At 45.9% G+C, this 13,899-nt stretch overlaps 1 protein-coding gene across 1 annotated transcript; it reads right to left on the bottom strand.

Annotated features, from left to right (window-relative positions):
* Positions 1-827: 827 nt before the first annotated feature.
* On the bottom strand, positions 828-8,139 carry RPE65 (retinoid isomerohydrolase RPE65; the record flags this gene model as incomplete). The annotated part of the gene is made up of 13 exons (XM_082314492.1): positions 8,060-8,139; positions 7,533-7,679; positions 6,831-6,938; positions 6,599-6,740; positions 5,772-5,919; positions 5,404-5,485; positions 4,869-5,001; positions 4,607-4,746; positions 3,802-3,931; positions 2,833-2,947; positions 2,635-2,729; positions 2,415-2,526; positions 828-979 (listed from the first exon to the last, which is right to left on the bottom strand). Exons 3-13 carry the CDS (start codon positions 6,905-6,907, stop codon positions 828-830), a joined length of 1,326 nt encoding a protein of 441 aa, XP_082170618.1. The 5' UTR covers positions 6,908-6,938; positions 7,533-7,679; positions 8,060-8,139.
* Between the last annotated feature and the right edge of the window lie 5,760 nt (positions 8,140-13,899).

Genomic DNA, 13,899 nt, shown 5'->3' with positions numbered 1-13,899 from the left:
GCAATAAGATTGTATTTTGAACCATAGCCTCTTACTACATTAGTTGAAAATTTATTTTGTGAAAAGGAGGGATTAAGCTGAGAGTCTATAGCAGACTAAGGAAGCAAATTCGTCCCAAGCTGTAACAATTGCTTGATTTTTTTCATATTGACATTTTAGTATGAAATCCAGAACTCAAGAAACTGCACTTTGATAAAAGAAATGTGAAAGAGAAAACACATAAGCTAGGCTAGTGTGTCTGGTTTTCAGCCTTAGTAAAGGACAAAATGCTGCCTGCCACACAGCCTTGGGCCTGCCAGTTCAGATTTCCAAAGCAGGTATGGAAAGGCTCCACTTGGATTGCCCTGAGGATACTAAAGGAGCGACCAGGAGGTGATTTAAATCCGTAATACTTCAGTATAGGCTAAAAATTAGCTCTTCTCAAGGTGTGTAACAGAGCACAGAGACTGTTTACATAACATTACCATGTGTACAGGTATTGAGTTTACACTGTGCTGTGTTATGCATCTTTTAACTCTGCTGCAGCTGCAAAGTTTGATTTTTGCAAAAGCAAAAAACTCCTCCCCACTACCCCAAACTTGTGTTGTTTTAACTGTATAGTTCTTACCACTGTACATCTTGAAATTATGCCAAAGGGGGTATTTGAAAAATACGTGGTTAAGTATTTTGAAGAATCATCAACAAAACTGAAATGCTCAATCTTAATTAAGTAGCCACACAAATAAAAAGTGATGTTGAAGGAATTTAGGTCATTTGAGTGCTTGTAAACAGAGACTGCACCTTTTTGGAGCTGGAAGAAACCTAGCGTGATGAGTTGCAGGCAGCGGTCACGCTCTTTTGAAGAGTCCGTGGAAAGTCACAGGAATGTTCACCTCCACTTCAGCCCTGGCAACCTCGCTCATGTCTTTGGCGTTCAGGATCAGGAGGTAGGCGGGCTTCGGCCCTGCGCCCGGGCTGATCACGATGCTCAGCACCACCCCTAGCAGGCGAGAAAAACGAGAAGCCTGTCCCAGGTGTGCGCTTGCACCTGGGCTGCTCCAGGGAAGAGTAGCCACTCGCACACAGGACACCAGCAAATCCCGTTATTATTGCATGATCATCAGTTCTGAAGTAGACTGAGATTATTTATTCATTTCTCATACTATTTTGGGTTCTTGCCGTCATCAGCTTGCCAGCCTGGTGTGCTGTGGCACAGTAGCTCCTATAGACTTTCTTTTTAAAACTGAAAAATATTTCTATTCTGAAAAAGAACTATGAAAAGCTATTGCAGGGCCTGACGACAAACATCATTTACTGGAATGTATATAAAATTTGTCCATTATTTTTTTCAACATTATGAATTACTTTATATGTGTATAAATTACTTTATAATTCTGCTTCTGAGGGATCGTGGCATCCCTAACTGGAATGGATGGGACATCCTAGCTCTCAGGTGGTTTGCTGATTTGTGTACTCTCTGGGTCAGCGGTTGCCGGAGAACATGGGAACAACCATACACCGTAGCCCGTCACAGCATCAAACACAGCCTTGGGGAAGGTGACGGAAATGTGAGCATGGAGGCCGGTGTTAACTCAGCTTTCGGAGGGTGCTTCTGCAGGGGCTTAAGTCCCAGGGAGAGAGACTTAAACATATTCCTAGAATGCATGTTGTCTGCTTCAGTTAAGGAAAGCTTTTAAGAACAAGCTTAAAACCTCTTAATTTCAGTGGCACTTAAGCCCCTGCATAAGCACTTTCCTGAACTGGGAACAGATAATATTGAAACTTTGCTCTGAAATATGAAATATTTTGGCTATAAAATATGAAATTCTCACTATAAACCAGTGAGAGTTGGCTCTTAAGTTCAGCAGAGCCAAGACTTCCAGCTTTATGTAATCCTTTTTGGAGATGAGGAATTCAGGGGATAAGTGGACACCCTCTCAGGCTGAGTGCTGCCACTCGCCTTCAGAAGTAGGCACAGGGCTGGGGATGTGCGAAGAAACACGTACAGTGCTTGGCGTGAAAACAACTACGGGCCCTCGAGCGACAAAGCCTGAATTCACTCCAGTCCTGCACGAGGAGAATGGGTTAGGAATAGAAAACGTGCCTGGTTTAAGAGAGGTTAAGTTTCACAAAGTTCCGCCACCTGGAATTCTTTAAATATTGCAATTCCTGATGGAAAAGGGCTAGGAAATGAGGACAACCCATCATCTAAACCTAGAGGTCTTTCTCCTCCTTTGTTTTCATTCAGTCTTAATTCTCCCACGTTCTCCTCGGAAGCTTCCCACCAGCCTTAGAACAAGGTACGTCGTGCCTGGGAGCTGCCTGCGGGCTCTGCTCTGCCCGCCTCTGGCACAGCCTTGCAGACAGCCCCCAGGGCCAGCAGACACAAGCTTTTCAAATCGCGATGCCATTGACCAAAATAAAATCAGTATTACCGTCATCTTCCTCCAGGGCATCTGGATGGGAAACGAAGATCGGCTCTGAAGGGTACGAATCTGGCTCCTGCCACACCCACGTCTCCTTTGTTTTAACATTCAGCTTGCAAAGCTAAAGGTGGGGAAAAACCCAAAAACCCACATCTCAGAAGTACTCTTTCTCATCCTTAAATTGAAAGCTCATGGAAAAGATGTGCCTCACCCGTTGGTTGATAGTTACCCTGTCTGGGACAAAGTGATTCAGCCCCAGCCCATACGTATACGTGTAAGGTTTCCCACCGTATTTCTTGTAATTGATCTGTGGAAATTCAAAGGCTACAATAAAAAAAAAAAAAAACGTATGCGTGAGGATTAGTGGGACGCAGAGTGCAGGGGTACTCGCATTGCCGCTGGCTGTGCTTCAAGGTCATCATCTTACCGTGGCGCGGCCCTGAGAAAATAACTTCTGGCTCCAGCCAGATGGTCTCATCGCTGCGCAGGGTCGCCGTAGCTGTCGTGTAGGGCAGGGTGACCAAGTTCTTGCCTGTGTCAGCCTGGGACAAAGAAAAATACGCAAGAGAAACGGAGAAACGGATTTCTTCGTCTGTTTGCAGAGATCTGCTGCAAGCTGCATTGAACAGTGAAGGCAGCAGTGTGCAGCAGAGGCTCATAAAGCTGCAGAGTGGCAATATGCTCAGTGACAGCTCCATTTTCTGAGGTAGCAATAGTGCAGTAAGAGTGCCTGTTGCTAAAACCAAGCTATATGTCAGCCTTCCCTGTGCTCATAAACACATGCATAACTTTTTTCCCTTCCTTAAGGCATTCAGAGGTTTTTAATTGAGCACTGCCACGTGGGGTTGCACTTTTGCTCGATTGGCAACGCAAGCAGGGATGCCCGTGAGCTTTGCAGCTCCGCAAGCAGCTCGGCTGACCTGCATCCCCCTGGCAGCCCTCAGCCCACCCGCCGATGACCATGAGCGTGGTCACTGGAAAAAAATCCAGCAATTGCAAGCCAGCAAGCTTTGCACCAGGCTGGCCGCTTGGTGGACCTCACACCATGAGTTGGGGCTGGAGGATTTAACTACACGCGCTCCGGCTGTGGCTGCTCCCTTCTCCGCTCCCGGCAGCAGCACCCTCTGGGATTAGCTGCCACCCCACAGTCTCTGATTTGAACAGTAATTTATGGGAAATAAAATAGAATAATATTGATCAGCTAAAGAAAATAGAAAGTTTCTCTGAAGACCCATACTTTAAGTTCCTCCCCCCCCCTAAAATGTTTAATTTGAATTAAATGGGGTCAGGCAGAGCACTAGCAATGCTTGGCCATAAGCCCTGCAGAGGAGTCGGGCAGACACCGGTGTCTCCAAGCCCCGCTGGCAGCTGCGGTGACGCAGAGCCATGCTGGTACCTTGTCGATGTTCAGGGGCAGCACGTATCTGCGGGCTTCGGGCTGTGGGGCTTTCTCTGCCTGTCGCTTCACTTCATCCCAGTTTGCTCGTAAGTTGGCTAAGTAGAGGTAATTGTAAACAAACTCGAACCTGCACAAAAATGGGATCACAAACAGAAACAAAGATGTCATTTGCAAGTGAGGGGATTCAAACGCAGCTGTTTTTTCCTAAAATTCCATGGAGTAAGATGAGTCCTGGTCCAGCTCCTTGGCAGAAGTCAGCTGTGCGTGCGACCATTTCCCCTGCGAGGAAAACCCGGCAACTGCTGGTTTCGCCCCAGGTGCGCGGCGGCAGCAGCCAGGACCACCTCAGCTCAGGGCGTCCTGGCTACGCAGCCAACACGGGGTTGGGCATCACCATTTTGGTGCCGTGTTTCTCTGTGTTAACACGAAAAGCAGTATTCAAACTTCAACCAGATCCTGCTCATTGCAGCCCCAGGATCCGAAATAGCATCAGCCCTTGCGTAGTCACTAACATTTATTAAAGGCAAATGAGGTCTCAGAAAATGAGTTTCAAACAGGCTCTCTGCACCTCCAGGTAACTTCCATGCTGTATAGTCTATGTGTCGCCATGCGTGAATATTTAGATGGGTTGGAGGGATTCAGTGCGAGTGCCGCAGGCGATTCCGAAGGGGAAGGGATGCGCCAGTGCAGGCACCGGCGTGCCTGGTGCTGGGGCCCTGCTGCCCCCCCAGCTCGCGCAGGGGGAGGCGCGATGCCGCAGGGACCCTCGGCTGCCTCCAGGCTCAGCACCGCCAAGACTCACCCCTTCCAGGTGCAGAGGTCGACGATCAGAAATCCATTATCTTCGTAGGTGTTAATGTGATGGAAGAGGTTGAAAGCCGAGGTGCGGTACTTGATGTTGAGGAGCCTGCCTTTCTTTTTCTCTGCCACATGAAGCCAGACCTGAAAAGCAAGCAGCTGCTTGGTGTAGACTCAGAGAAATGAAGGTGAAACTGATATGATGGGCTTCCGAGTCCAGGGCTGGCTGCCCAGTACAGCCCAGTTTGGTACAACCTGCGGCTTACCCCCATGGTTTCGTTGGACTCGAAGCAGTCCATGTAGTTGGCTCCCCAAAGGCTCCAGGAGGAGAGGAACTTGAGGAGGTTGATTTTCACCGGTGTTTCAACAAACACTATGTAGTTTGAGGTCAGCCCAAAGCTGTTTGGAAACGTACGAGGAGCACATCAAGCTCACTGTAGTTAGTTTGGACAAAACCCATGTAGTAGTTCGTCTTAAGCACTGAATATAGAATGCAGATCATCGCTTAAAATGACAGGAATATAAACATCCTGATTTTGGTAAATCACCGAATTTTAATTGCTGATTAGATGTGAGAACAAGCCCTGCGTGCCACTTCTGTAGAGCGTGCAACACCAGCGATGCTGTACACGCGTACCCCGCCTTTGTGTGCTTGCAGAAATAAAAGGGGGCTCTGTTCGTCCGCACTCACTGCTCAAGGCAGCTGCTTTCCCACGGGAACATGCTGCGTGGCACACGTGAGCAGCATCCCTCTTTTCAGCTGACCTGCATCGTCAGTCTACTGACCCCACCAAACGTTACCTGTGAACGTAAGAGGGCTTAAACCTGTCGCTGCAAGGGAACTGCACCACCACCTCCGACTTGTTTATCGGGTCTTCCTTGTCTGGAACAGGGGAGTTGAAGGGTTATGGAGGGTTTCACCCATACTTACGTAGTCTGTGTTTGTGGTGTTTACCCAGCAAGTTTCTGCCTTTAACACAAAGGCAGTTCATGATTTAGAAACCACGTAAATAATTGTTTTAAAGTTAACATTTCCGTTACTTAAAAAAGCAAATAAAATCTAAAGAAGATTAAAAAAAATAACTTGATGACGAAACTCATTTGAAGGATAAAAAAATGATTTATGGGACAAGATTTTCTCAGTTCACTCAGAGATGGGATTAACTGACCTGCCTGAAGCGGAGGAATCCGTATAATATTATAGGCAAGCGCGAAGTTTTTTCCAAAGCAATTGCCGATGTTGTAAACCGTCCCATCGTTTTCAATGTGGGGATGTGCCGTTGCCCCATTGACAGACACGTATTTACAGAGATCCACCTGGAGAAGAAGATGCAGAAAGTCAGGAGCTTTCTTGGCAGGAGATGGGAAGTCACCAGCGCTGGAAGGTGTCGCAGGTCAATACGTCCTCGCTTCAGCTGTGGAAAGTTCTTCTCTAAGCCCAAATCACCGTCCATTTTGTGAAAAGGAGAAGAGCGGCAAAGCCAAGCAATTTGAGACAGTCAGGTGAGCTGACACGGTTACAGGGATAGGTTTGGGATCCTGGGGTCCAAAAGGAAAGGCTCCACAGGCTGGACATTGCTAACATAGCAAAGAAAAACATCATGCATTCTGCATTACATACAGTTCTGCAGGCTGAATGTTGCTCAGCTTCAATGTAAATGAGGGCAGCAGTAAAGCTCTGGTAGGTGCCCTCCGGTTACAGTCCCCTTTGGCCAGGCTGCAATGTAGCTCCAGTTTTCCAATCCTAACCCAAGCATGAGGATACAGACCATGGACCCCCATTGCCTCCTAACGAAATATTACTCAGAGCAGCAGTAGTGAGTTCATTTACAAGCTCATTCTGACTCTGCTCTCATTAACCCTCACAGCTGGCTTCGTTTCTGCATCCTCTCCCTGACAAACCCCAACTCTTGCCTTGTTGTAAGAGGCTGTTATTAAATATTTTCATTTTAGTTTTACTCCTCCACATATTTAGAAGGACAGTATAAAGACGCACCTGCTTAATTGTCTCTAATGTATCTGGGTTAATTTTGGTTATAAAGTTGGTCTCAGTACAGGCATAGTAATCTTCGCCGACAGGGTAGACATTAACGAGGGCGTTATCAGTGACCTCCACACCTTTGAAGTACGAAAAAAACCTGAGCAGAGAAAATGGACAGGCAGTCAGGGGCTTCTTGGAAGTGGAAGCACCATAGGACGTTGCTGCAATGTCTGCAACCCCGAGGTACCTGGAAAAGATGTTCTTGCATGGGTCTGGGTACGCGTAGGTGCCAAATTCTGTTATCACGATCCTTTTCTCGGTCATTGCTCTCACGTAAGCATCAGTCCTGACAAACCTAGGGAGGGCGAGAAGGCACGTTACAGGTATAGCCGTAAAATGCAAGGGGCTATGCAATTAAAACACGACGATCCTTGTGATGAGCCTTGTGAGACCTCTGAAAGCCACAGGTCCCTGCTGCCTCATGGTGCATCTGGAGCACGTGGGGTCCAGCAACCACCCCCGCACCACGGCCCTGGGAAAGGATGGCTGGCAGAGAGCTGAAGCTGATGGGAAATACAGCGCTTCGTCTAAATGTTCTGCACCAAAGACCTGAAAGCCGATAGCTCAGCAGCTTGTAACTGAAAACACATTTCATTTTTCAGAAATGTTGTAATTCTGTCACTGGCTGCAGCTACATCCAGCCCTCCCTCTCCTCCCCTCCAGATGTTTTGTAATCTGTACAAAAAGTTACATTTCTGCTAACTATGGTAAGTTTCAGTTATTTTCAGCCAGTTGTAGTGATCTCACCGTTAGAGCTCTTCCAATAACCACATGGACTTGAAATAACCAGCGCCTCCCACGTGCTGGGCAGCAGAGCCCCTCCCCAGCACTTGCAGTCGAGCAAATGCTTTGTTGTTTGTTTTTTTTTGCTTGGAAAATTGCCACATACCTTCGGTGATAGGTAACATGCCCCTCCTTGAAGTCGAACTTGTGGAGGAGCGCCTGGCCATCAAAGAGGTGATAGAACGGCTCCGCGCCCACCTCGAACAAGCCGGGACCACATCTCAGGAGGCTTCCTCGCAGCCAGGTGGGAATCCTGCCTGCGGAAGATGCAGTGTTGGTACGTGCACAGCTCACAGCAAATCAGACCAGGTAATTTTTATTGTGTCAACACAAAGAATGAAACTTCAAACTATTTTTTTCAATGTTTATTAAACTTGGTTTTTAAACATGCATGATCTCTTTAAACTATGCTGTTTTATTCACCTACACACCTACTGTAGACCAAGACATTCAGTATTGAAATGTCTAAAGATCCCCCATCCAATCTGTCCTTCCTCTACCCCAAATACACCAGCCCTGTTAGGTTCTTTATCTCCGACCCCGTGCTCCAGCCCTTGGAAAGCCTCCGAGCTCTGGTGGCTGACGAGCCCCCAAGAACACAAGCCGAGCAGGAGGAGATCAGAGAGCCCACACCAACCTGTGACGTGGGCAGTCACCGGAGAGGACAGCTCCTCCACGGTCTCAAAGAGCTTCTTGTAGCCTCCAGCAGGATGCTCGACTCTGAAAGGGCCAGCAGACTTGGGGTTAGTGCAGTTTTGGGATAGCTTTAGAACCACTCCCCACTCTGAGAGAGGTGGGTTTGTTTCTGGGTGGACTTGCAAATAACTTGAGAGATCAGGAGGAAGAAGCACCAGCCTTTGTGGGGAGAAAGGCTCTGAGGTCTCTGACCAGCTACTGCAGCCACCTGCGAACTGTCCAGACCCCGAGCCCGAGTGCACGATGGAGGAATAGAGAATACTGATGGGACAGCCCATGCTGAAATGGACAAATTCAGGATATCCTGAATCATCAGGAAGCAAAATCCAACTTGTATCTCCCAGGTCTTGGATAAGCATTTTTTTTTTCCTTTTTTCTTTGAGCAAAGTGTACTTGAGTGCATAGCTGAGAATTTGTTAGGTTCCAATTTTGATCCACTGCAGAGCCCATGAAGACACACCAGACACAGGCTGTGCGGGGCACTGTCCTTCCCCTCCAAAGTACGGACCATTCTCTGGTACCTGGAGGTGAGCCTGTCCCCCCGGACCAGAATCACGCCGCTGCATGGGATGCATCAGCACAGACACCCACACACAGAGAACCCCCCCTCCTCCTCCCCTCCGGACTGCCCTGACCTCCAACCTCACCGCAGCTCCCCTCAGCCAACGCTGCACTGCAATGGCGATGGGTGACTTGCTCCTACAGAGGAAAGCCCGCAGGAATACTCACTGGCTATACATTTTCTCTCCCTGATGAAGGGCCTGAGCCTCCGGCAGCCAAGCACGCAGCAAGAGCCGTGCACTGGGTATTTATGGGGCGCTGAGCCCTGCCGAGGGGAGCCCTGCTCCCGAAACCGCCCCACCAATGAGCGCACCCTGGGAACAGAGCAGGCTTTCACCACCAAAATCCTCCCTGGGCTTTGAGAGGTTTTTGTCTTGCCGTTCATACAAAAAAGGGCTTTGAATGTTTTTCTGAGACCTAAATTCTTCCCAAGCAGAAGTGATTACAAAGAAAAAAAAAAAAAAAACTGAGGGAAAAAAAAAAACAGAAAGGAGTGAAACAGAGCGTGCTGGAGTCGTGCTGAGTGACATGCTGGGTGCTTGGCATGGCCACTCAGCTCTTCACTGGTGGGCACAACAGTAGCCCTGTGCCACAGGGAGACCTTCCCAGCTCCAACACAGACCGAGGGCAGCAAGAAACTGCTCCTTCCTGCAAAACCATCTCGATCCCGTGTAATAGAGCACTCCTCTGCACCTGCCTGCCTTCAAAACAAGGATCAGTGCTTCACCTACAAGTAACATGGCATTAGAGATACTAAGAAATAAGATGTCAGTGTCAAATATTATCATTCTTACCTCCCATACACATCAGCCACCAGCTTTTTCCTCCATCCTGGGCTTCTGTGGAAGAATGTCTTTGCAGGCTTCCACACTTTGGTACAAGTACAGCAAGACTAAACCACTACCCACCAACCAGGAGGGCATCAGGGAGCATCATCATCCACGATAGCTGCTCTTACCGTTGCTGTACGTCGCCGTCTGCTTAGGGCCATCGTTTCCCTCTCCTCCCCCTTGCTTTACTTCAGTGTGTTTCAATACGGTGGCACATGCTAGCAGCTCTAGTTGCTGCATAAGGCAGATTTCTTAAGTCTAATGCACATAAAGTAGTATTTTTTACATGGGGTGTTAACAGCCCTACACACTCAGAAAGACGTCAAACTTGATCATCGTATGTTTTATATGCAGCACAGCAGTCACTGTCAGAGATGGCCTGAAGAGCGCTTTAAAAAAACATCTCTAGTAAGAATAGATGTTTATGAAAACAATGGTGCTGTAAGGAGTAATTTCAAAGATTACCGAGATTAGAAAGATTACTGCTCTCTTGCTCACGGGTAGCCCGTGGTACAGGATGAATACATTTCATAATACCACATACCTTCGGGCACTCCTCCTGTAGAAACAGAAGTGATCAAAACTGGTGAAAGGAGAAAATTAGATATTAAACAGCCCCCATGTTAGATCTGCTACTACAACCATTAAGCAAATTGTTGACTTCTCTCTCTCTCTTTTTTTTTTTTTTTCTTCCCCCTTTCTTTCTTCTCTTTACAAGATAGAGTATTTCCTTTTGGACTGAGGGTTCATCTAAGGCTTCTAACCGAAAAAAAAGATACTGAGCTCTTAGTGACTGAGGCCTCCCATTAACCCTTCATGTTAAACAACCTTAATTATGTGGTAATTTGTCTGTGGAATCATCCTAGCAATAAATGCATTCAATATAAACTTCAGTGCAAATTCAAGGCCTCTTAGCAGTGTAAATAATACGGAGTTTTTTAATTAACCCCAGGATAAGGACTCAAAACAGTGTCCTAATCTTTAATGTCATGAAAATTCACTGTTTCCATGGTGACAGCATCTTCCCAGGCCCCATCCTCCTCCAGTAGGCTTGGGAAGCAGAGATCCAAAAATGTCCCTGGCCCCACACACCAGCAGCCAAGTTTTCCTCCTTCTGCTTCTTACCCGTACCAAGCACGATCCAGCCCTGCGGACTTGGTGGCAACCGTTAGAAGAAGGATGGCCACCACAGGCAGCCCTTTTCACTCACCATTGCTCGGATGGCATCTGCCAGCCAGGACCCCCTCCCCAGGAGCCACGGCCAGAAGCGATGAGCCAGATGAGCTGCTCACAGATAGCTTTGGTCTTGATGCTTTAGACTGGTATGGGAAAATAAAATTCAAAAAGCACTCTGTTATTACACTTTGTGCTGCAGAGCTTGGAGGTATTCAAGATTCAACACTGCCCCAAGTAACTTCATTTAATTAGATCCATTTTAAACAGGGTTTGGACTAAATGGCTTCCGAAGGTCCCTTCCCACCAAAATTATGATCCTATGATGTTCAGTATTTCCCCCCCTCCCCTTAAACTATTAATTTTGCCATTTCTATCTGTCTGCTGCCCACATGCAGTTAAATTTGGAGTGCACAGTTGCATCATGACTCAATGCTGAGATTAGCCATTAACATTTTATCCGTGTAACCTCCTGGCTGTTTTCTACCAGTTGCTTTCTTGGAATCACCAGGTGCCACTGCACACCAGCCGACGCTAGACCAGGCAACTTCTGGTTTGACGCTAACACCAAGAACAGCGTAAGACAGCATGTAACCTACCAATGCATTATAAAACTGTTCTTCCTTGCAACTAATACAACTAAAAAGGAGTTATTGGCACTAATTAGCAAAAAAGGTGCTGCTAAGCACAAGCAGCAGCATCTCATCCTGCCTTTCCTGCAGGAAAGGGATGCAACAACTTTATTTACCTCTGATTGCCAGCAGACCAGGTAGTATTGCAAATGGCAATCACAAATAATAGCTCTAAAACACTCCAGCAAAGGAGAAGAGAGTTTTGGATCCATGAATGCAAAACAGTAAGTACATATTCGAAACCGAAGTTGCCTGCCATGGCAGTGCCCCTGAATCAGCCACATGCTGAGCAATCAGCTTCTGATTTGCCCGAGACAGTATTTATGAGAGCTAACGAGAGTTGGATATTACATCTCTGCTGAACATGTTTGTAAATAAACATAGTCCATTTCAAGTGGGTTTAAAGAAAAAAAAAAAAGTCTAGTTTATACAAGCTTGATTTTTCCACAATGAAAGTTAAACAGCCACAGCGCACGTGCGCACACACAGTCTTTTATAAGTGAGAGACTAAAAATTGAGAACCAGCCCCTTGCCCAGCCCAGTCCACCACCTCAGAGCGGAGAAAGGGAGCAAAGCCCAGGGGAACCATTGCCTGCGCCCCCAGCCCAGAACCCCCGCTAGCAGCACGCGTGGTTCAGCGCTGGACCGCGACAGCATTTTCTCTTCTCGAGTCAGTGTGAGACAACCATGAATCCTTCTTGCAGTGCCCGTTTTCAGAACAAAACTATACTTCAGGGAACAGGGAATTCTGCTACACCACGTTGTACACAACTGATAGATTACAGGCAACTGTGAATTCACTTTGGATGAACTGCTCCCCATACAGAATTGCAGTTTTTGCAATATAATACTTAAAGAAAAAAATATAAAAGGCTTCCAGTAAAAAATTTCACTCAAGAGAAAATAATAGCTCAAAGAAAGGTTTAGATTAAAATTAAATTTGTATCTGTCATTCATTTGGAACATTTTAATTGTCCCATAGCTAGTCAGTTTGTCTATTTACTCACATTTTTGTTAAGTTCTGTCAAAACCTTAGAAGGGAACGTTAAATAAGATGGATCAAGAACTCTAAATAATGAGGGCAGTCCTTTGAAACCTAAATCCTAAGAAATGTGAGCTTCTTGCCTAATAAGTTGCTTAACTGTAACAAATAAATAAATAAAGCATTTATGCAACACTTGACAGGTTGAGAAAAATTAGAAGCAAGTTTAGGCAGGTACTGGATTTTTCAAAGTAGTTGACTACAGGCGTTGCAGAGGATGAACATCTGTCGCCTATTATGCAAGTGTAAAGTTACCTACAGGACATTAAAGAGTTACTAATATTGGCTAAAACTGGGCTAATCTTAGTTTCTCATTTACAAAGCCTCCTTCCTCATAAGGAAAAGAGCAAAATGATATATTGCAAAAACAGGTATTGTGCCAGATATACCCCAGTTATCAGAAAGAAATTTTCTGCACCAACCCCCACCCCTGTAAAGCTAACATAAGACTAATTCGGTGTGTGTGTATATATATATATATATATAATTTTATATATACATACACAATTGAGAATCAGATGCAGAATGGAAAGGTGGTTTTGCCTCATTTTTCCAGGGAGGAGAGAACAACCTTAAAGAACTGAAGTGCAGTCTCACAGTTGCAGACCATAGCAGTTACGTACTAAGATGTCAAACATAAAAGTGATAATCCTCAACTGAGACCCTCATTCATAACACTAAAGTATCTGACACAGCATATGAACTTGTACAAGAGCCTTATGGAGCCTCCCCATAAGATGCCAAAAAACCCCAAACAAACCCAGACCAGGTAGAGATGAATACTTGAGATTTGCTTTAATTTTAATTTTGATGATTGGTTTTATGACAATTACTGTAAGAGTCTACATGTGCAGGTACCACTACAATTCAGTTTCTTGTTCTAGGAATGGGTGAGACATGACAAAGTAAAATGGATATGCCTACACTGCACAGCTCAGAACTGTGTAAGATAACAGACAACTAAACAGCTCACACAAAGGAAAAGCACTCATCTCTAAAATATCTGATTCCATTAGATCAAACAAACAAACAAACAAAACCCCAACAATACCAAACAAAAAAAACCTTAAAGTGAAAACAAAGTTGGACTTCAAATGTACCTTCTTCTGCAGTGCTTGCAGTGCATCCCTTCCATTTTTTTTGCAAAAACAGCTGAAATAAGCAGATAGCTTAAGATTGAACTAGAAGCAATATTACAACTGATGTGTAATATGGACACAAATTCCTCACAATAAAACCCAGTTTCGACGCTGTTCCAAATGCAGAATGGTTTCAGCGTACGGCGCATTGTTGATTGCGATACCAGGAGCTTAAAGAAACCTTTAACTGAAGAGCAACGTGAAAGTATTATGCAGCGAGAAGCCCACCTGAATATCAGCTTAGCTTATGCGAGGACCGTGGGCCTGACAACCAAGTCATCTGACAACTCTGAGAAGCTGAAGCACAGCAACACGCGGTTAACATTCGTGACCCTGAAGTGCATATATATGGCTAATAAAACCCAGTGCAACTAACACTTACATAAAGAAGATATACATT

Source organism: Platalea leucorodia (assembly GCF_965183815.1).
Source record: "Platalea leucorodia genome assembly, chromosome: 5".
Lineage (NCBI taxonomy): Eukaryota > Metazoa > Chordata > Aves > Pelecaniformes > Threskiornithidae > Platalea > Platalea leucorodia.
Note: the sequence above shows the minus strand (reverse complement) of the source record. Positions and strands in the feature narration are given on the sequence as shown.